The sequence below is a fragment of the Doryrhamphus excisus genome, chromosome 1, assembly GCF_030265055.1.
Source record: "Doryrhamphus excisus isolate RoL2022-K1 chromosome 1, RoL_Dexc_1.0, whole genome shotgun sequence".
NCBI classification, from domain to species: domain Eukaryota; kingdom Metazoa; phylum Chordata; class Actinopteri; order Syngnathiformes; family Syngnathidae; genus Doryrhamphus; species Doryrhamphus excisus.
In genome coordinates, this window is record NC_080466.1 from 4,434,813 (window position 1) to 4,458,409 (window position 23,597).

Genomic DNA, 23,597 nt, shown 5'->3' on the forward strand with positions numbered 1-23,597 from the left:
ATATACATTATATATATTTTTAATTAAACTGTAAATGCAATTTTAAGTGCAAATAACGCAATAGCCTTATAATTAGCAAATAAATTTAATTGCTTCAGGAGGCTTCATTTTTACATGGTAGAACCAGATGTTGCTATTCCTCCATTTACAAAGCCGTACTTGATGAAGTCAAGACTGCGTGAAATTGAGTCTTTTGGCACTACTTTCGTCTGTCTTTTGTTTTAAAAACTTCTCCATTGCTAGTTGTAGTTCAATGTCTTCTGATCTTGTGTAAGCTTGTTAAACAACTGACTGACACATTACGGCCACCATCTCTCTTCATTTTTTGCAGGACTTTGATCTTTGCATTAATTGTTATAACGCAAAGGGCCATGAGCACCAGATGGTGAAATGGGGTCTCGGCCTGGACGACGACAACAACAGCCAAGGTGGAGAGGCCTCGAAGAGCCCACAGGAAAGCCGGCGTTTGAGCATTCAACGTTGCATCCAGTCTCTTGTCCACGCTTGTCAGTGTCGCAATGCCAACTGTTCTCTACCGTCCTGCCAGAAGATGAAGCGAGTAGTGCAGCACACCAAGTTCTGCAAACGGAAAACAAACGGTGGCTGTCCTGTATGCAAGCAGCTTATTGCTTTATGCTGTTACCATGCAAAAAACTGTCAAGAGAACAAGTGTCCTGTCCCATTTTGCCTGAATATCAAGCACAAGCTTCGCCAGCAGCAGCTGCAACACCGGCTTCAGCAGGCTCAGTTGATGAGGAGAAGAATGGCTACCATGCAAGGCAGAACCATGCCGCTACCGTCTCCGCCTGCATCGGCTGCTCCAAGTACTCCTACGTCCCACGCCCAGCCCAGCACACCTCACACACCACAGCAGCCGCTCTCCAATCAGCCCCAGACCCCCAACTCGGCGGGTGTCATGTCCCCTTCTTTCCCGAACGCACCACGCAATGGACAGCCTCAGTCAGCTGTGTCCCAGGGTAAGCCAGGCCCCCATGCCTCACCGCTACACCAGCAGCAGTCTCCTATTCCCCAGCCGCCTCAGCCGCAACAAATCCAACAGCAGCCTCCCATGGCTGCTGTCAAGATGGCACGGCACATCGAATTGATGGCACAGGCCCAGCAGAACCAGCAAAACTATCTGGTCAACATGAACGGCTTGCCCATGAATCCCCAGCAGCCACAGCAGCGTATGGCAGGACCAATGCAACCACCCATGCAGATGGTATCGGGGCCCAGGGGACCACAGGTCATGCAACCAAACATGGCCCCAGGTCAGTGGCCTGCGGCTGCAGGGCCCATGCAGGCGACACAGACTCAACAAACAGGCCTCGTCCCAGGCCAGACCTCCCCACAGGCCATGACCATGCAGAGAGCCATGATGCCCCCAGGACAGCAAGCTCAGGGTCAGAGAATGCTCATACCACAGCAGCCTGGTGCACGGCCACAGGTACCGCAAAGACCTGGTGCTATAGCCCCCAACGCCCTCCACGATCTTCTGCGTACTCTGAAGTCTCCTAGCTCCCCTCAGCAGCAACAGCAAGTCCTCAACATCCTCAAATCAAACCCTCAGCTTATGGCTGCTTTCATCAAACAACGAACAGCCAAGTATCACGCCAACCAGCCGCAGCCACAGCAGCAGCAAGCGGGTCAACAACAGCAGCAGCAGCAGCAGCAACAGCAGCCTGGTTTGCCCCCAATGCAGGCCATGGCCATACCAGGGGGTACTGTGCAAAGGCCAGGAATGCCGTCTCAACAACCTCAGCAGCCTCCTGCTCAGGGTATGGCAGCGTTGGGTGCTCAAGGACAGCTGATGAACCCAGCACATACAGAGCTCTATCGCCGGCAAATCGTGAGACAGCAACAGCAGCAACAACAACAACAGCACCAACAACAACAGCAGCAGCAGCAGCAGCAGCAGCAGGGGGTGATGCCGCAGGGCCACCCTGGCCAGTTCCCTGCCCAGACACAGGGTACAGCAGCCACATACTCTCCGCTCCGCATACAGCAACAGCAGCAGATACAAGCCATGCAAGCAGGCGCAGGAACAGCTGGAGGGCCCATGGGCCAACTCCCGCCCATGGCGCAGATGGCCCAGCCAGGTATGGGAATGGACCCTGCTCAGAGTCTACTACATCAACGGATGCTTCAGCAGCAGCAACAGCAACAACTTCCTCAGCAGCAGGCCGTCCTCAAGCAACAGATGGGCTCTCCCGCCCAGCCCAGCCCCATGAGCCCCCAAACCCACTTGCTTTCCGGGCAGGGTGGGCCTCATCTCCCTGGTCAGCCCGCGCTAGCTAACAGTCTCAGCAACCAAGTCCGCTCCCCTGCACCAGTCCAATCCCCCTGTCCACCCTCGCAGCAACCGCCACATTCCAGTCCCTCGCCGCAGATTCAGAACCAGCCTCAGCCTTCACCGCAACACCCGCCCCCGTCTCATTCAAGCTCTCCTCATCCAGGACTTGGGGGCTCTCTATCAGGGTCCTTGGAACAGGCGCACTTGGGGACACCAGAACAAAGCGCCATGCTACCACAGCTTAATCCTCCCAACAGAGGGGTACTAAATAGTGACTTGAGCATGGTGGGAGATGCTACAGGAGACACTCTAGAGAAGTTTGTGGAGGGATTGTAGCATTTCTGCTGGGAAATGAAGAACCCTCCCCCAAATCGTCCTAATTTCCCCTCAGACTCTTTATCTAAGAGGGTTTTGTTTGTTCTTTCTACTATTGAGATTGTTTTTGTACCTGTTATAAAAGCTGTTTTCAAAACAAAAAAGAGAATTGGTAAAGGAAAATAAAAGTCCAACACCCCCTTGGGAATATAATATTCCCTAGTTAAGGATTTTTTTTTCTTCCTGAAGATATTGAGGGATTAAGTCACAAAGAATATATTTTTTGGTTGAGACCAAATGTGTTCAATATTCAATTTATTTTTGGTTGGTTCTTGGTATGATTTCATGCCTTTCTCTTATTTTTATTTTAAAGAAAATGTACAATTGCATTATATTATTCATATCTTTTCTACCATTAGCGGAAACAAATTGTGTTTAAGTTTGTCTGGGAGCTGGGCCAGGTTTATGTTCTATCGTCAAGCTGTTATTCCTGGCATTTGTAGTCATGTGTTGTATCATTACTCCAAGATGAGGTGTTGAGGGACTGAGACCTCTCTGTGTGTATGAAGGAGCACTCTGTTGTATTCAAATAGGAAATGGACTGTGGTAGGTGGTTTACACAGACATGTATACAGGTGCACATGAAGACACCGACGCAAACCTCACGCTCACTAAAAGAAATCATAGATCCTACTGGTTTCACAAACTCCCCCAAAACTACAGTCTACATCTCATGGCTTGGACATTGGAAGCTCTGTTTTGCAGGTGTAGAAAAAATCGTTGCTTTGACATTAAAAAAAATGATTTGTCATGATTTTTGTCATACAAATGTAAAGTGTAAAGAGAGTGTGAGAAAGAGACCCCCCCCCCCCCCCCCAAAAAAAAAAAAAAAGCTGAGGTGGAATGATTATCAACAGTGGTGCTGCATCTGCGTTGATGGCCCACCCTCAAAACTATACACTAAAGGTGCATTTGAAGAATGGAGGCACGTTCAAGGTTCACCTGGAGTAATCAACCTGCATTCCTCTCACAAGAAACTTGAATGGGCAGGGGGTCACTGCTTTTTCTCCTATTGTAAAGTCAGTTAAGCAAAATACTATAAATATAAGGAAGAATGAAAACACTGTACAAACTGGTAAATGGCTCATTTCTTACTCTTACCATATTGTTAAATAAACTGTGCAACAGAAGAACTACAGTACTCTGTTGAGTAAATCAGAAGGCATTGCTTACATTTCTGATTAATTTGTTTCTCTCGTTACACTTGTTGCCACTCAGCAGCTATAGGCAAATGAATAGAGGATGATAGAAATACATCCATCAGAATATATTTTGTATACAAGTATTGAATTTCTTTTCAGCCACTTGACATTAACTGGGTTGCAAATGTTGAAAGCATTTTTGATGGCAGTCGAGGGCTGATTTCAAGTAACTTATAATTTTAAGCATAAAGAAAGCAGCTGAGACTTTAAGCACTTGGCTCAATTGTTGGCTCTGGATACTAATATTTAAATTGAATATATTATGCATAATGGTTATGGTACAAACTCATAGTGTATAACACAAATGAGTACAACCCTCACTTCAGCAAACATTTTATATTTTCACAAGAAGAAATACTATAAAAATGTAACTTTATACACTTTAGAGTAGACAATATACAATGTATACTGTCAGCACCGTTGTTATGGAGCACTGCCCTAATACTTTTGGGCCTGGAATTCACCAGAGCTTCACAGGTTGGTACTGGAGTCCACTTCCATGATGACATCACAGTGCTGGTGGATGTGCGACACGGTGCTTTTGCTTGAAGATAACCCACAGGTAAGGCGGCACGGTGGATGAGTGGTTAATGCGCAGACCTCACAGCTCGGAGACCAGGGTTGAATTCCACCCTCGGCCATCTCTGTGTGGAGTTTGCATGTTCCTACGGTGCATGCGTGGGTTTTCTCCGGGTACTTCGGTTTCCTCCCACATTCCGAAAACATGCTAGGTTAATTGATGAGTCCAAATTGTCCATAGGTATGAATGTGAGTGTGAATGGTTGTTTGTCTATATGTGCCCTGTGATTGGCTGGAGGACCAGTCCACGGTGTACCCCGTCTCTCGCCCGAAGACAGCTGGGATAGGCTCCAGCACCCCCGCGACCCTCGTGAGGAAAACCGGTAGAATATGAATGAATAACCCACAGGTGCTCAATTTTGGTCAGGTGTGGAAACATACATCACGTTCATCTTCCTCAGCAAGGCACTTGGCATCTTGTGTGGGCTCATTATCATGATGGACAACTGCCAATGTGACGCAGTTTAAAGCTATACTGCTGCACAAGCTGTACATTGACTACTCAAAGGTATATCTGATATTATTTATACAGTATTATCAACTGAGAAGGTATACTGTAATAAGCATGTTTTTTTTCAGCACATACTGATGCTGGATTTGTATTTATATGTTGTGTTAGCATTGTGTCCAATGCAATAGCTCCACATTTTTACATTTACAAAACAGACGCATACTAACGACGCCAGTTCTTAATACAATCTAACCACAAACTGTAATCAATTGTACTAAACGTGCATTATTTACACTTCAGTCGCGTGACCCGGAAATGTGAGAGCGGTGTTTCCGTCACGTGACCAGAAGTTAAAAACGAGCGGTTCGGTTTGTGGAATGAAAACAATCCCATGAGGTTATATGCATTTTTAACAATACCCATATGGAAAAGAAGGTAAACAGCGTCATGTTTTCGAGTAATAACTATAAGGCGGTACGATGACGCTCCAAATCCGGTAAGAAAACAAGCGTGTACAGTACATTAGCGAGCTAGCTAAAGTGTTATGGTTGTGTTGCGGTCATATTGTGAGATGTATAGTATAGATTGAATGTCACACCATGTTATTATATTCATATTTCCTATAATTAAAACGATATGTGAGGATAAGCGGTAGAAAATGAATGAATGTGCTAAACGCATACAATCCAGAAAATAGTACAATATTACTGCTAGTTTTCTTTCACAGTACCTGCGGACCCTTGAGTCAACACGTTGGCTGCCTGTTAAGGATGCCAGCCAACAGAGTTAATGGTAGCATGAGCTATACAAGGTGACGAAAATAGGATCATAATCATGAACGACTCGGACCAGGACTTTGTTGATCTCTGCTCCAAGCTGCTGAAACGTTCCCGCAAGAAGGTTGAACCCAAACACCATGGCAGCTCAGACCAGAAGCACCCAAGCCAGTCAAGTGATGGAGGCAAGAAAAGAAACAAGGAGGTCTATGTTCGTTCTGGAGTCGTGGGAAATGGTGGGGATGATTTAGGAGATGCTGTGGCAGCTTCAGAACAAAGGATCGAGAAGCGGGTGAGGGCTAAAGAGAAAGTTCTTAAGAGGATGGAGCATTTCAAGAGAGCAAGTCCACCGAAGATGGTGCACAAGGATCACCCTGCAGGGATGGAGCAAGGTGGGCATCCTGATAATACACAGTCAGGTGAGCTGATGAAGATGCACATCATCATATATTATAAACGTATTTGCCTCCTAGATATACCACAGTCGTCCTCTTCAGACGTCCATCTGAGGCCAGTAGATAACGATGAGGTTCTGGCTATGCGACTACAGCAGGAGCTTGACCGTGAGGCAACACAGGCCCGCACACTGGACCTGGATGATGGAGGCCTCTTCTTCTGTCAGATCTGTCACCGAGATCTGTCTCATATGACACCTGATGGTCGGATGCAGCACATCAACAGGTCAGGGTTTCTTGTGTTTTTTTTTTTGTTTACTTAGCGAACAAGAAGTCAACAACCCTGAATTTGGAGCATCAAGATGATCTTCACTGAGGGATGATCTTCATGCTTCAGTGATAAAATGTGTATTTACCTTTTATCTTTGTTCTTCCTGTATGTGCAAACTCTGTTGGTAGATGTTTGGACAACACTGAACACCAAATAGCTGCTCCTCCTCCTCCTCCTCCTCCTGGTGTCCCTGACTGTCCGATATGTGGCAAGAGGTTTAAGACACAGAAAAGTCGCTCCACCCACCTGAAGCGCTGTTCCTCAGACATGGGAGTCAGCCCTGCCGACCTGTTGCAGGCACTACAGAGGCAGGCTGAGGAGACACAAAGTGCAGCCGCTACCAACGTGAAGTATGTCAGGCCGAGCGCCATCAGTTAAGCCTTTATAGTGGAATCTGTTAGGTCCGACACAATTCATACCTTTTTGGGAATCGTGATTAAATTCTTCCCATAGAAATAATGCAAAGACCCCGGGGGTCAAATTTTCGGCATCATAGAACCTTTGTTAATTTACAGGCAAGTTAAAGTATCCAAGTATAAAAACAAGTTAACCAGTGTTAATATTACACTGTAAAACAAACACTCAGTGATACACTTCATGCTTACAGAACTAACCTCATGTATGATGGTAATCCAAATATACAACTTTAGAGGCAGAAATTTCGACTTTAGAGGTTCTACAGTACTTAATTAGCATTGTATTAATTGTAACGAGTGCTTCATTTGCTTTCTGTAGTTGTCGGACACGTCATATGCTAATCAAATGCATAGAAGTGGTGTGAACATGAGTCAGAAAGTGAACAGTAAACAGTGATTGCGGACAACAGAAAAGTCAATACAACCATATACATACACTCCTGTTCAAAATTTTAAGACCAGTTGAACAATTGTATAAAAAAAGGACATTTATATTTTGCACTACTCCATCTTTAGGGAGTTCTATGTAGAGCTTCAAAATGCAAAATGAGCTGATTAAAAGTTTAGGACCAAAAAAAAGTTCAATCTTTCATCCTTGACATGAATATCAAGATGAATCCACCTCATTCATAGTTGTTTTTGTCTTTCTAGACGTATTGTGTTACAGAACATAATGTTTTGTCTTGCATTCAGCTTACAGACCGGAGCAGCAAAAAGGAAAGGCAAAACTAAATCAGGACTACCAGCAAAAAAGAAGCCCAGAAAAGGGACTGAACCCCTGGATGAGGACACCATGGTGGCCCTGGCGATGTCCTCGTCCCTGTTAGAACAACATAAAGAGCAACAGAGTACGTCCAACGCACAGACAGCTTCTCATTCGTCCATGACTCCTGTATTAAAGTGGAGGTCAGATGCAGGTAACATAAAGTCATCGTCTTTGTCTCACAAGATTAGGTTGATTTAATGATGTGGGGGGTCCATTGTTGTTCATTCATTCATTCATTTTCTACCGCTTTTCCTCACGAGAGTCGCGGGGGGTGCTGGAGCCTATCCCAAACTAATATTGTCGGTAAGAGGGCTAGATGTAATGTAACGCTTTGCAGCACATTCTAAAGCAGGGGTCTCAAACTCAATTTACTTGAGGGCCACTTGGGGGCCACACTACTTGGGTGAGACTGGGCCACATCAGGTTTTCCAACATAATACAACATATTGCGCAACTGCAGGGTCTTGAGACACATGCTAACTCGCAAACTAGAGAGCTAGCGTCCTAAACGGTAGCCTTCAAGTTATTTCCATTAAACTTAAATAGCCAAAAACTTACCACTTCCACACGGATAGGGAGGATAACTATTAACAGTTATTTAACCTTTAACATGAACATTAATCAAACGTAATATTTTTTTCTGGGTACATGATACCATACAGCATCCATATCAAACTTGCACAGGCCGAACTAACATTAAACTTTCATATCAAGGCGGAGGCCTCAAACTAGTGTCCTGCGGGCCACATTTGGCCCGCGAGCCGCATGTTTGAGACCCCTGTTCGAACGTTACCGCCCTCCCCAACCAGGGACAGTACATGGACAACCCTTGTGCTTGGGGCCCTGGTACACCTTTCCAATGTCCTTTCCATAACAATATAAGTGCCTTCTTATCTGTAGAGGAAGTTAGCCTTAAACAGACCATCCTCTTCTGTCTATTGGACACGAACCAGCACCACCACATAACAGAAAGCGTGGGAAATCATACTTTTCACAAGACACTGACGTCATCTAAAGGACAGTGCTTGGATTGGAGAAGGAGGATTGTTCTGTGCAGACTCATAGGAATTCCCTTCGTCATCTTGCAGGTAAGGGGCGTGAGAAGAGAAAAAAGGGCGCCGTCCCTCGTCCGCCTCCTATCCTCCTCATCCAGGATGCTGATGCGGCCCTGACGAGGCTGCAGGAACGTGTTTCTGCACTCCTCCTACGCAGTCGAGCTCCATCTCCACCGACTCCCACCCGCTGTCCCAGCGCATTGTCTGTCTTGAATGGTGCCGCCCCCTTATGGCAGAAAAGTGCACTACTCAAGGGAGACGCCAGTGCCTGGGACTTCTTCGTCCCGGAGCTGAAAGACTTCATCACACCTTGGGAATCAGCACAGGTGAGATGATGAATATTTAAAAAGGCCCATGTATTAGTGGACTAGGCTATGATATTACTACTGGCCTTTAAATAATATGTATACTTTTCATAAAAATTGATCATTATGATACAGTTTAGGCAACTGTAGTATTTACATGTTTATATTGAACAAGATGTGTTTTCTTAGAGAATTTATACCTCCTCTCCGTAGACCGTTTCTGCTTCCTTCCCCACCACCGACCAGCCTAGTTCTTCTATCCAACCCGTGAGTGAAGGTCCTACCGTCTCCAAAGCTTCCACCCTGTTATCCTCCCAAACGGATGCTGGCTCTTCACTTCCCTCCACTCCGGACACTGGCCATCTTCCAGCGAGCAGCCAGGCCCTGAAAGACCTGGTGGAGCTGGCTGATGATTTCTTAGCTGGAGCCCATTGCCACCATAATGCTTCTTGTCCCGGTAAGAGTAAAAACAAATACATGTTTGGGATGCTGTATTTTACAGCCTTAATTTGAACAACAAATGTAGTAGGTGTTTGATTAGTTCATCCATACATCTGTCAATTTTCGATGTCGCTTATCATTACTAGGGTCACAGGGGTATGCTGGAGCCTATCCCAGCTGGCTTTGGGTGAGAAGCGGGGTACAGCCTGGACTGGTCGTTGATTAATTAATTAAATCCATAATTACATCACATCATATGATGTATTTTTCTTTACAAGTCTAAAATTAACTGTTCCCAAAGACTCAATGTGGCAGCGATATCAACACAGACACCACCTTCCTGTTGAGTTATTGCTTGAATTCAGTAGTTTCTCATCCTTTTCATTAAATGCCGGAACTTGCACCTTTCCTTGGATCAATGTTGGGTTATCGAGGTGAGAAAAACGATTGAATTCAAGACGGAGCAGAACAGGAAGATCGTGTGTTCATGTTGCTGCCTCATTGTGTCTTTGGGAACAGTCATGTTAACCATCACATCTTCGTTGAAGGGAAAAGTAACCTTAAATTCTCTTTTATCCCTTGAGTTCATAATTTCTGTGTTTCAATATGCATTTGGAATTCATGTAAAATTGTATAACTATAAAAATGTGTTATTATATATACAGTAAACCTCGGATATATCGGATTCAATTGTTCCCACTGGTTTTGTCCGATATAAGCGAAATCCGTTATATGCGTATACCGGAAAATGTCCGTTTTACGCATATATCGGATTTATATCCGTATATGCGTAAATCGGATTTTATCCGTTATAAAAAGGCACTTCCTTGACTATGTTTCCAATGTACCTGGACGCGCAGGCAACGCTGCAAACGCTGCAAATGACGTCGTATAGCGGCCTGTCACGATTCGGCGAATCGGAGCGCCACGATGCAGCCATCCGATATATGCGAGAGAAATTTAATGGAAATGCATTGGAACGGGACTGGAGATTTTGTCCGAAATAGGCGAAATCCGTTATAAAAAATCTGATATATGCAATGAATTTTTATTGGAAATTAATTACAGAAAAATTGGTTCTTTTTTATCTGTCCGTTGTGAGCGAATTTCCGATATATCCGAGTCCGATATAGCCGAGGTTTACTGTATTAAAATGTGGCTGGAGTAGAGGAACATGCGGATTTGAGCTCACTATCATGTCATTGGACATGGAGAAACATGAGATTGGTTCTAAAATGCAAGCCGAGTGCTGACATAAATGAAGGCCGAGTCTATGAACACGGGCTGTTAAGTCACTGAAACCCTGAAATTAGTTCTTAGCAATTGAGGGACTTAGTTTGTCCGAAATAGGCGAAATCCGTTATAAAAAATCCGATATATGCAATGAATTTTTATTGGAAATGAATTACAGAAAAATCGGTTCTTTTTTTATCTGTCCGTTGTGAGCGAATTTCCGATATACTTACTGTAATTATATTATAAAAATTTCTGGCTTTCTGGAATGAATTACTTACTAGATTGACGTTATTTATTATGGAAAAAATAGATTGGGTCAGATGGAACAGATCACTAGTGCTAACCAAGGTTCCACTGTACATGCATGTACAATTTATACTCACCTTTAGCTGACATACATTGTTGCCTTCATGTTCCAACAGACAGTATGACAACAAACCTCCAAGCGAGCGGCTTCCTTCCAGACGAGAAGGCTGACATATGTGTGAGTGGCTTTTTTCCTGAAACTGCACACCCCCCTTCACATGACCTCCAGGACCAAGCAGGAAAGTCCTTATGTCAGCCTGGAGCAGATAAAGACCATAGCAGCCAGCTACCTGTGAGATACGGATATTACAAAATCGATGCATTCTTCCTATTGGAATAACTGACACACACATTTAATTTTACTTCAGGTGGCGCTATCCGCACTGGTATCAAACCTGAGCAGCATGGTTAACAACCCTCAGCTCAGTGACTTGCAACTCCAGGTGGACAGTGGGGAGGTGTTCTTTGCCCATTCCTTCATGGTGTATGCACGCTGCCCCCTCCTGGCACAAATGGTAACACTGCATACCGTATTATGATCAGCTACTGCCATGACATGGACTCATAATTTGTGATGTTGTTCTTACTTCCAGATGCACGAAAGTGGGTTTGGGGTGCAAGAGGAGGGAATGCCCGCAGCTCAGAGGGTGTTGATCAGTGATATACCCGGAGAGGCGGTGTTGGTTCTGTTGCAGTACCTGTACACGGCCCAGTTTTCCCTTCCGTCATCTTTGCAGCCTCATGTACTGGAGTTGGCATCCAGGTCAGTATGGAGGATAATAATAATAATAATAATAATCATAAATACTCCAACCAACGTCTCCCCTCCTGTTTTTTAAGGTTTGATTTACAAGAACTGCAGCAGCTATGCGAGCTTCACGTAGAAGACGCCTCGGCTAATGATGGAGACTCCAGCAACCACGTGGAGCCTCTCAGCAGCCGCACCGACAAGGACCTGGCGGCGCTCTTCAACTCCATGTGGAGTCACGAGGACGATGCGGACGACGGAGAAGGCGGTGACGGGAACGCTCTTGAAAAGGCTGCTGACGTCACATTAAGCGAACGGGAGATCCACGATGAGCAAGTGAATCAGGAAGAGCTGGATGAGATTTATGAGTTTGCTGCTACACAGAGAAATAGAAACGAGGAGAAGGAGAGCATGGAAGAGAGTGACGGAGTTGATGGAGGAGCGTTAAGCAAACAGATTCAACCAAGAAGGACTTCGGTAGAATGTAGTGAAAAAATCCCACAGCTGAAATATGACTCTGAAATGGACCGTAGCTTGGAGAGCAGCTATAATCGCCTCTTCTCAGACGCCGAAGGTGTCTACAAAGACGAGGAAGCCTCCTTCTGTCATCCTTCCTCTAGTATGCTGAAAAACGAATCGCCTCATATGTCTCCTTCATCTAAGCTATCTGCTAGAACTGTGCTTCAGTCCTCAGCGAGTGTGGGCAGTGAGCTTTCCCCCAGTACGTCCAACTTGCCCATCCCGGGTGTATCTCCAGGAAACCGGTCACCTTCAAAGCCACAAAGTCAAGTCCCATTGATTTCTAATTCACTTCTCAACAAAGAACCAGAACTGATAGTTTTGTCAGACTCAAGCGAGGAAATGGAGGTCGCAATCAAGCAGAACTACACTCACTTAAAACCCAGAGAGTCCTCAGAGGAGAAGTTCAGCCCTAAGGAACCATCTCATAACCAACCCAATCTAAGCTGTGAGCAGATGAATGTAGATTGTTCTCCAGAGGTTTCCTGGCTCATCCCTTCTACTCCGATCCGCTGCAGCCCCGCAAGCACAAGCAGGGACAGTTCTACTCAGACCAAAAGCAGCATATGTAGGACACGGTTGTTCCCTAAAGATGACACTTCAATCTCATCAACATTCAACAACAAACCTAAGGCACCCACTGGTGCCATGTTGAAACTGGACAAAGCGGAAGTGGACTCTCCAGTGTTTGTGAACCCAAAATCCTTGCACCTCTCAAACCTTTCTCATCATCACAGTTCCTCAAAGCAGGAGGCATCTCTCCTACTTCACAACAAACCTTACAGCAGCACCCCCCTGCACACAGACGTGCTCCAGCACCATGTCAGGCCTGATACGTCGCCTTTCTGCACAGCCCCTGATGTACAGAGGTCCCTCAGTCAAGAGTGTCATGGGTCACCTTATGAGAAGATGGAATTTGGGAGCTTGCATTTGTCCCCTTTTTCTGACCCTTCAGACCCACCCTCATGTGTTTCTCATACAAGTGTTCAGAAACGCAGTAAATACTCCAGTGAAAGTGCTGCTGGGTCCATGATATTGAGTAGAACAACAAGTGATGAAGAACATTTAGAGGCAGTGTCGGATAGGAGAAGCAAAGATGAAGGAGAGCAAATAGAAGCAAGAAGTGAAAGTGGACCGCAAGATGCCGAACAGTCTCGTTATGAGCAGAGCTTCATGGCTATGGACGAGCCACCGATGGCTTTCAACGACTCGTGGGGCTTCGACGCTTGCAACGACATCGCGGGGAACCCGGGCTGCTTTAGTTTGAGGTTGGATGACAGCGGAGGATCCAGTCGACAAGAGCAGAACCCCCCCGGGGAAAGATGTGTTAACGGGTCAGCCTCGTTTACGAGTAGCTACACTCCTCCCAAAATACTTAGTCCGCATCCATCTACCAGTAAAAATTCTCACACTTTCACACCATCACCACCTCGTCCCAGTGCTCGTGACCTGCCAGAGATGACTGACAGCGTCCTGGTCGCAAACGTATGGGACAGTTCAGGGGAGGAAGAAGAGGAGATTCTTCCTCTCTCTCAGAGGTTGAACCCTTCTGAGCAGCTCAAAACACCATGTAAGTGGTTTTGATTTATTATAATAAAAAAGTTAATATTTTAAATTTAAATTGTAATTTAAATTACAATTTAAATGTAATAAATTACCCTTTTTTATTATAAATTTAATTAAAATTAAATTTAATGTTAATTTTTAATTTAATTTCAAATTTAATTTTAAATTTAATTTTAAATGAGAATTTTAAATTTATTTTAAATATTTTAAATTACAATTTAAATTCTAATTTAAATTACAATTTAAATTCTAATTTAAATTACAATTTAAATTACAATTTAAATTACAATTTAAATAAAAAAAATAACCTTTTTCATTATAATATAAAATTTTATTTAATTTTTTAATTTTAAATGTAATTTTAAATTAAATTTTAAATTAAAATTTTAAATTTATAAAAAAAATATTTTAAATTAAAATTTTGCTAAAGATTCAGTTGTTCAATTGATGGAAAACCATAATTTTTTTCTTCTTTGTACCTTTTTATAGCATCTTCTCACAATAAAAGACATCACACTCTGGTGCCCATTACTCCCATGCCTCACTACTCTGATATGGATACTCCCGAGCTCAAGAACAAACTCAACAGGTTAGTCTGTTTGTCATCTTTTCACACTTCCGCCATTCATCTCGGGGCGTTCTGTGCCTTTTGCACTGACCGGCAATACAGGGAAAAAAGTACAACATTCCCGGATTTAACCAAACATTTGACATTGGTTCAACGATGGAGCCAATCCTACTCAAAGTGGCGCACTTGGCGACATTACGCCCTAGCCATTGGACAGCACAGTTTTAAAATGTATTTGTGCCGTACTACGTTTTGGCAGTAGAGGCTTTACAGATGCCACTTTCCTCATCTGTGCAGATTCGGTGTCCGAGCCTTACCGAAGCGGCAGATGATCCTCAAGCTGAAAGAGATTCACCAGTACACCCACCAGCTGCTCAGCTCTGAAGATGAACACGAAGCACAGACGAGACTCCCTGCCTCCAAGCCGTCGGCCGCTGGCAGCGGGCCCGTCTCTTCTGACCGCAGACACCAGTTTAAGGAGCCCAGAGTGCCTGCTGCCGTATCTCCTGGGAAACATGATAAAGGGCAAGAGGCGGACGCAGAGCCGCTGTCCAACTCTCAAGACTCCAACGCCTCTTCAACTACTGCAAGCGAAGAATCCGAGAGGTATGAAGTGTTGGCAACCACTCGCATCACATTTTACAGAGACCATGTTTAGTTTTGTCTGATACTTTGGGAGTCACTTCAATATGTTTAGTGTTGCCTTCATTACAACTACAATAACAAACATTGCTGACCTGCAAATATGTATGGATGTGCAAATATGTGCATACATTTTGGTACTTAATACGCTTATACACTTTGCTCCAGGTACACATTTAGTGCATTTTACTGGTAGGTATGTGAGACCTGCATAATGTTTATGTACATAAGGTGTACATAACAGAGACTCACGCTTTCCATTGCAAACCCTCTTGCATAATGTGAACTGCAGCACCAAAGAAAAACAAAAACAAAAAAAAGGCTGTGATTGGTTGGCTTGTCGAACATTATTTCCTGTGTATATACAGCCCACTTCCTTGAACGCCTTCTCGAATTGTGGCTCAACATTTAACATTCATTCATTCATTTTCTACCGCTTTTTCCTCACAAGGGTCACGGGAGTGCTGGAGCCTATCCTAGCTGTCTTCAAGCGAGGGGCGAGGTACACCCTGGACTGGTCGCCAGCCAATCACAGGGCACATATAGACAAACAACCATTCACACTCACATTTATACCTATGGACAATTTGGAGTCGCCAATTAACCTAGCATGTTTTTGGAATGTGGGAGGAAACCGGAGTACCCGGAGAAAACCCACGCATGCATGGGGAGAACATGCAAAGTCCACACAGAGATGGCCTAGGGTGGAATTGAACCCTGGTCTCCTAGCTGTGAGGTCTGCGCGCTAACCCCTAGACCACCGTGCCGCCCCAACATTTAACAATTTAACTAAAAATTACTCTTTTATGTTTAGCATTCACTCGCTCACAATGAACAAGCTAACAAGCTAACAAGCCAAATAGTGAGTGAAAGTTGTGGTTGTTCACAAAGTTGCCGCCACATGCTCTACCTTGATGAAGAGCTAGAAAAGCAGTAGTGTTCAAAGTGCGGTCCAGGGGACATTTATGGCTCAATTGTTATTGGCCCATGGTACATTGTAGAAATTAAATTAAAACAAAAAATGTTTATTAATAATGAAAAAACATTTGTCTTTGAAAATATAGAACTAGAAGACAAGCAGTAAAAAATATCTATTTTTCCCCCCTACCCCTACCCCAGGCCCAACCCAGAGCTGTGTCTTTCCTCCGGTGGCGACTCCGACAGCGACGGCGGCATCTCCGCTTCCCAGGCAGCCACACGCCTCCGAGATCGCTTGCTGGCCGTGCGCTCATTCATCCTGTCCAACCCCGACTTGTACAATCAGATCCTTCAGTACCAGCCTCTGGTCCTGTCTCAGCTCCAGGAGCGTCTCAAAGCAGCGGGGATCCGCTTGGGAGCTGCCAAGCTGGTAGACTATCTGGACTCCCAGTGCATCACCTTCACCACGGCTAAACCGGGACAGCCCGCACCCTCTCGCAGGCGAGTCAGGAAAACAGGTAAAAAGGCAAAGGCGGCAGGGAAAAGACCTCCAAAACTGTAACGTTGAGGATGAAAACAGGTAGGGATGAAGCCATTAGAAAAATGAAAATAATGTTTTTAAGGACTATGTTTTGATTTGATTTTCCTCGATGGAAACAGTTTTAACTACTTAAGCATGGTTCTTCAGGACAGCCTTTGTATTTTAAGTATCCTAATATTGGATCTTTTAAAAGTGTGCTTTCACTAAAAATAAATGTTTTGTATGAATTTGTCTAAAACAGCCTTTTGAACTTTTTGTTAGGAATATGCTTGAAGTTGAACGTCCAGATGAAATGTATTGCAAATGTATTGATACACTGTGAGGTTGCATGTTATGACATTTTCTTTAATTCCTTAGTGAAGAACGCGGGAATTCTGAAGGCAACATTCGGGCATGTATACAGGAGGTAGGTATAGTTGTGATGCTAATTCTAAGTGAGATTATTTTTATCCTGGCTGAATTATACAGACAGGCATTCTATTTGTCATCATACTTTGCCAGAATGAAGACATACATATATGTACAGTAAACCTCGGATATATCGGATTCAATTGTTCCCACTGGATTGTTCCCACGGAAAATGTCCGTTTTACGCATATACCGGATTTATATCCGGTATATGCGTAAATCGGATTTTATCCGTTATAAAAAGGCACTTCCTTGACTATGTTTCCAATGTACCTGGACGCGCAGGCAACGCTGCAAACGCTGCAAATGACGTCGTATAGCGGCCTGTCACGATTCGGCGAGTCGGAGCGCCACGATGCGGCCATCCGATATATGCGAGGGAAATTTAATGGAAATGCATTGGAACGGGACTGGAGATTTTGTCCGAAATAGGCGAAATCCGTTATAAAAAATCCGATATATGCAATGAATTTTTATTGGAAATGCATTACAGAAAAATCGGTTCTTTTTTATCTGTCCGTTGTGAGCGAATTTCCGATATATCCGAGGTTTACTGTAGAATCACATACAGTTGCACTTTTTAACTAATTAGTGAACCCACATTGTAAATGACTTAAGTCGATGGACAGTTCTTAAAGCGACTATTTGTAATATTAAAATATTCAGCAGTTTACATTGTTTTTGCTTTGTTGGTTTATGTAGTAGTGAACGTCTGTAAACAATGCAAAGAAATACTAAGTTGCAATTAGGGTTGAATAATGAGTTCCACTGTTGTTGTTGTTCATTTTGGCACTATGAACATGCCAAACGTGACAAAATTCTGAAAAACATTTTATTTTTGCTCTTCAGTAGATTCATATCCAAAGATGAGCCAGAGTACACGGTGAAGCACACTTGAGGAACGAGGGAAGCTCTTAAGGAAAAAAATAATTTCACAATTTCAATCAAATGTGTTATTCAAGTAGAGAGAGAGCAGCCTTTTGCAGCAACACATCATCAGGGCTTTTTTTTTTTTTTTTGTGCGCTCGGTATTCCCTAAAGCAGCATAAAGCTCCAGGCATCAGATCAAGTACCGAAGGGCAGATGATTCTACACACGGAGCACATCCTGGAGCCCCTTCCTGACCCCTTGTGGTTCCTACGCTGGTGGAGCATCGATATGTTTCCCCCATCTCATCTCAACGCAGTCACGACAGGCCTGCGATGTTTGCAAGGAAGCGCTGAGCCCACCATTCCTCCAAGTCGATGGGGACAAAGTCTGTGTGGAAACAAGGTAATATATCCAGTTACTATATGGATGGAACAGTCAAATTCTGTACTCAATGTAAAAGCATCATGTACTCAATGTAAAAGCATGACAGCCCGCAACCCACCTCCAAAAATCCTTATATTTTTTCAGAAAAACGGACAAAAAAAATGGCATGCATTGGGAAAACTAAGTCCCTCAATTGCTAAGAACTAATTTCAGGGTTTCAGTGACTTAACAGCCCGTGTTCATAGACTCGGCCTTCATTTATGTCAGCACTCGGCTTGCATTTTAGAACCAATCTCATGTTTCTCCATGTCCAATGACATGATAGTGAGCTCAAATCCGCATGTTCCTCTTCTCCAGCCACATTTTAATACAGTAAACCTCGGATATATCGGAAATTCGCTCACAACGGACAGATAAAAAAAGAACAGATTTTTCTGTAATGCATTTCCAATAAAAATTCATTGCATATATCGGATTTTTTATAACGGATTTCGCCTATTTCGGACAAAATCTCCAGTCCCGTTTCAATGCATTTCCATTAAATTTCCCTCGCATATATCGGATGGCCGCATCATGGCGCTCCGATTCGCCGAATCGTGACAGGCCGCTATACGACGTCATTTGCAGCGTTTGCAGCGTTGCCTGCGCGTCCAGGTACATTGGAAACATAGTCAAGGAAGTGCCTTTTTATAACGGATAAAATCCGATTTACGCATATACCGGATATAAATCCGATATATACGTAAAACGGACATCTTCCGGTACACGCATATAACAGATTTCGCTTATATCTGACAAAACCAGTGGGAACAATTGAATCCGATATATCCGAGGTTTACTGTACCTTCAAACCTACATTATCACGAGAACCGGATTTTTTTTCAATAGCTTGCAAATAATGATGGAGGTTCAAACATTCAACTCAACACATTGGTTGTCACCGTCCAATCAAAAGGTCCTTGAGATCAATGAGGTGAAAGGTCATGAATGCAGTACATGTCATCAGGTTATGCAGTTTCTCCGGGTACTCCGGTTTCCTCCCACATTCCAAAAACATGCTAGGTTAATTGGTGACTCCAAATTGTCCATAGGTATGAATGTGAGTGTGAATGGATGTCAGCTGGGATAGGCTCCAGCACCCCCGCGACCCTCGTGAGGATAAACAATAGAAAATGAATGAAACTATTTTGGTAGGTGAACATGAATGCATTTATTCCCCTATTTTATCTGTCCTTTCTGAGTGACTTAAGACTTAATTTAGTCTTAAGATCTAATACTAAAACTCTACTTACAGTAAGGTGCCCATTTAAAAATAGAAAATAAGCAAAACACATTATTGGAGTGAATCAAGGCAAGTACTTACTTTTCATGGCAGTACTGGGGGTCTTCTCGGTGTATTGGATGGGTCCTTGGCTGGCCATCGACTTCCCAACGTCTCCATCTCCCATCTTCTGCTCCACCTCCTGCCACGCTGGGGGAAAACACAGATTACTTCATTATGAAAAAAAATAACACATACTAGTTGAAGAGTTTACTTAATATAGGTCAGCTTGGACTGAGACTTTCATGCTTGGATAAGAATCAAGGTTTTGGACGTGTGGGACCTTCAGTTAAGGACTATTTTAGTTGTTAGCAGTTAGTATTAGTGCACTGGGTGATCGGTCAAATTTGGCTTTTTTTTGAGAATATATTAAAAATAAGCATCACATGACTGGACATCAGTGTACATGTATTCATCAAAGAGTATGACAATTAAAAATGCATGTCTTGCGCCAAGTGGTAAGCATGCAGGCCACAGAGCTAGGAGACCCTGGTTCGATTCCCCGCTCGGGCATCTCTGTGTGGAGCTTGCATATTCTGCCCGTGTGTGTGGTGTGTGTGTGTGGGGGGGGGCGGGGGCTTTCTCCCACATTCCAAAAACATGCTAGGTTAATTGGCTAACTCCAAATTGTCCATAGGTATGAATGTGAGTGTGAATGGTTGTTTGTCTATATGTGCCCTGTGATTGGCTGGCCACCAGTCCAGGGTGTACCCCACCTCTCGCTGGGATAGGTTCCAGCATACCCATGACCCTTGTGAGGATAAGTGGCACAGAAAATGGATGATACAAATGAATTTGACCGATTTGATACTAGGTTACTAGTATGGATACTAGGTGGTAGTACAGACTAGAGTACATAAAACAAGAAAATCTGCTAGAGTTGAGTTGATAAAACCGTCTTGATCTTCTCAGCCTTTCAAAAGATCTTGACACAGGGTGCCTTTACAAAGATAATGGTCAGTTTCGATGTGGTATTCATTCAATGATATGTTTATTTGACATTGACATGTGAATTTAAAACATTTCTCGGTGTCAGATGACAAAATTAGGTGGAAATGCCACATTAAAAATACGACGCAAAATTAGAATAGTTGTAAATAACATGATGTATTTCAACACAACATGCATCTTGAAAATGAACATATTGAATCCAAAGTCTGCGGCGGCAATCTGCTTGACGCTGGTCAGAGCAGTGTGTCTACAATTTGACACACACACAAACATCCTCAGGGTTACTCATTTCCACAAGGCTGTGAGTTGCACGGCAAATGCATAAGGACACATGGGTTAAGCTTTAATAAACACATTTAAATGTCTATGGCGTCACTATGGAGAGATGTATTCCTGCAGCATAAACAAGTGTTAATAAGTAGCTGCACGTTGATCTGTGATCAACACCGGTCTTTGTAAATCTCTAATAAGTTACCTTTTTTTTTTTGCAAACACATTGAACTCTGACCTTGCAATGTATGAGTGAACAACTTGGCTTAATGAGCAGCCTTTTTTATCAGGATTATACATGAACTGCACCTTGTTGTGTGCCAGTGCGGTAGAGTAAACATGCACTGAATCTTATCTCTTCCAAGACCTTCATATGCATTATCTTTTATTGTGGTTCTCAACATGGCTTTGATGTGCTCCCGCCTATGGCTCTACTTTGTCAACATTCATGAATGAATTACTTTCACTGCGGAAAAGGATTCAACAAGAGACAGGACAAAGACAAATGAAGTCTGGATACGAGTGGTTAAAAACTGCATGTACTGCAGTTGTATGTACTACACGATATAGTAGGTTCACGAAGCCTATTGAGTCTAAAGCCAGTCTTGCCTGTACTACGAAGATGGTTCTCTTTTTAAAGCTGTTATATCACCATGGTAACTGAGTTTAAACTCATAAATATGGCCGACTCTATTGGCAGCAACAGTGTTGTTTTTTAGCAGGGATAATCTTTTTTGAACTCTGAACTTTTTCTTGCCACTTTTGCAGTGCAGGCCTCTCGGTCTTACCTTCATAAACAAATTTCACGTTCTCCTCGTGTGCAGGTGTGAATCCCTCAGCTGGGCTGTCGGCCTTCTGCGTGGATGCACTGTGGTAACGCTTCCCATTGAGGCGGTTGAACACGATCTTCGGGGGTGGAGTACTGCGAGGTGAGACACTTGCGTCAACATCACAACAAACATATTTGGTGCTACCTGGTCATCCTCAAACACATTACTACGGGACTGACTGGGTGACTGTGTCTGTAAATATTACGCGCTAACAAAGGATCTGTGCGATCGATCGGTAGCGCTGCGCCCGAGATGGATCCATTGTTAGCGCACAAATCGATCGATTTCTGCGCTCACGATGGATATAACTGCCTTGCGCTGGAGACCGATGCTTTGACACTGCGCTGACGATATAATGACAATAGTTGATCTGCTAATTGCATACAATGACAGGGTTAGGGCGAGGGTTCACACTCCCCCCGCCGAGAACGGTAACAAAGTGAACTGCTTGACAATCATTCATTCATTCATTTTTTGGACTGGTCGCCAATCACAGGGCACATATAGACAAACAACCATTCACACTCATTCATACCTATGGACAATTTGGAGTCGCCAATTAACCTAGCATGTTTTTTTGGAATGTGGGAGGAAACCGGAGTACCCACGCATGCACGGGGAGAACATGCAAACTCCACACGGAAATGCCCGAGGGTGGAATTGAACCCTAGCTGTGAGGTGTGCACATTAACCACTCGACTGCCGTGCCGCCTGACAATTAATCAAAGATTTGAAATTTGCATGCATCGACTTGTTGTTGATTCTTGTAAGTAACAACGCTCAGCGCTGCCATCTGTTGGCATCTAAACAAACTACACACATCCAAACCCGGGCACAGTAATATACCATCGATCGTGAGCGCAGAAATCGATCGATTTGTGCGCTAATGATGGATCCATCTCGGGCGCAGCGCTATCGATCCATCGCGCAGATCCATCGTTAGCGCGTAACAAAAACACACGTCATAAGTACTCTTTCAAAAAAGCGACTTGCATCAAATCTAGTGAAGAGGCTCTTGGCATAGAGTGCCAAAGGTATAGATTTGTGAGTTTAAGTTAAAGAACACAGCAGTTTGTCCTCTATTTTGGTGGATTTATTAGGCTGTGGCAGCGCCCAAGAAAATCGTACTGTAGTAGAAAACTGTGGTGCTTTCAAGGACCACTGAAGAGTGAATGTTTGGCAAAAGAAAACATCAATGAAACTAATACATAAACATGTCAAAATAGGGAAATTGCTAGTACCGCGAGTCCCGGGTGAACGACTGCCAGGACAGACCGTGAAACCACCACACTGTTTGAGTAGTACAAATGCCACGGAAATGTGACGTAGTAGCATGGCGCACGTGCCCTGTAAATTGGAGCCCACGCGCCAAGGAAGAAATACTTACTTGGACGTGAGCCACGTTGTCGGCTTTAGCTTCAACTCGGCTAATTTGCTGTCGATTTGTTGCGTGGGACCTACAGAAAGTTAAAAGTACACGTTGTAGAACCATATGACGTCACATTGCATCATCATCATACTTTAGGTGACAACACACACACACACACACACACACACACACGCACGCACGCGCGGTCTCGAGCTGGCTCTCACCTGTCGTCCTCCGTTGTGTAACTAGTTTGCTGGGCCCTCTGGTGATTGTGTACATCATGTGCCAACACCAGGGTCAACCCGAAGTGTTATACGTGGGGGAGTGGACTTGTTGCCCAGCTGCGTGAACGCGCTCCCAGCCCCTCCAAACCGGCGGCAAGGTGTTCTCCCCGTGGCGTGTAGGTCATCCAAGGAGAAAGTGTCTTCACGTGCAGGGGATCACCCACCCACGGGGTTAAAGCGCACTTCGTGTCGTCCAAGGACAGCGACGCAACGGCGGAATACCTTGCCTCCTCTGTCCGGTTGGATCACCGGTGCTGTTTGCAGTTCCGCTGCTGTGTGACTGGGCACAAGGACACGGCTCACTTTATTTCCACCACGATCGTGTTTCCCCGACCCGGCGTCAAGTCAGTCGGTATTATTTCAATAACTTCCTGTTGGTGATTTCACAATAATGTAACAACTCATTCAAGTAGCTTTTACCAGGTTACTACTTGTATGCTATTTGTTAAGCTACAAATACGACAATAGCTCTGTAGTCCTT

The 23,597-nt window shown here is 44.1% G+C and overlaps 3 protein-coding genes across 9 annotated transcripts in view; 2 read left to right on the top strand and 1 right to left on the bottom strand.

Annotated features, from left to right (window-relative positions):
* The window catches only part of crebbpa (CREB binding protein a), a 30,177-nt gene extending 26,376 nt beyond the window's left edge, over positions 1-3,801 (top strand). For all 3 annotated transcript variants that reach the window (XM_058065266.1, XM_058065283.1, XM_058065274.1), the window contains one exon: positions 332-3,801. In XM_058065266.1, the coding sequence (XP_057921249.1) occupies positions 332-2,629 (2,298 nt within the window). In that variant the 3' untranslated portion in view covers positions 2,630-3,801. The remainder of the gene's footprint in view (positions 1-331) is intronic.
* A 1,433-nt stretch (positions 3,802-5,234) lies between these two features.
* Positions 5,235-18,207, top strand: slx4 (SLX4 structure-specific endonuclease subunit homolog (S. cerevisiae)). Of its 5 annotated transcripts, XR_009131958.1 has the most exons (16): positions 5,235-5,396; positions 5,628-6,068; positions 6,150-6,357; positions 6,531-6,752; positions 7,512-7,735; positions 8,673-8,965; positions 9,158-9,401; positions 11,044-11,219; positions 11,296-11,442; positions 11,521-11,690; positions 11,768-13,764; positions 14,250-14,349; positions 14,626-14,934; positions 16,090-16,468; positions 16,787-16,835; positions 17,687-18,122. XR_009131958.1 is itself a non-coding variant. In XM_058085880.1 (14 exons), exons 2-14 carry the CDS (start codon positions 5,735-5,737, stop codon positions 16,448-16,450), a joined length of 4,716 nt encoding a protein of 1,571 aa, XP_057941863.1. In that variant the 5' UTR covers positions 5,235-5,396; positions 5,628-5,734; the 3' UTR covers positions 16,451-17,548. The 5 variants fall into 5 exon arrangements, 3 of the variants coding, with proteins under 3 accessions (XP_057941863.1, XP_057941844.1, XP_057941872.1); XR_009131957.1 differs by having other exon boundaries at positions 16,090-16,835; positions 17,687-18,207; XM_058085880.1 differs by lacking the exon at positions 17,687-18,122 and having other exon boundaries at positions 7,512-7,666; positions 16,090-17,548.
* On the bottom strand, positions 17,484-23,458 carry mcrip2 (MAPK regulated corepressor interacting protein 2). The gene is made up of 5 exons (XM_058085915.1): positions 23,057-23,458; positions 22,851-22,920; positions 21,422-21,555; positions 19,455-19,562; positions 17,484-18,094 (listed from the first exon to the last, which is right to left on the bottom strand). Exons 1-5 carry the CDS (start codon positions 23,112-23,114, stop codon positions 18,024-18,026), a joined length of 441 nt encoding a protein of 146 aa, XP_057941898.1. The 5' UTR covers positions 23,115-23,458; the 3' UTR covers positions 17,484-18,023.
* Between the last annotated feature and the right edge of the window lie 139 nt (positions 23,459-23,597).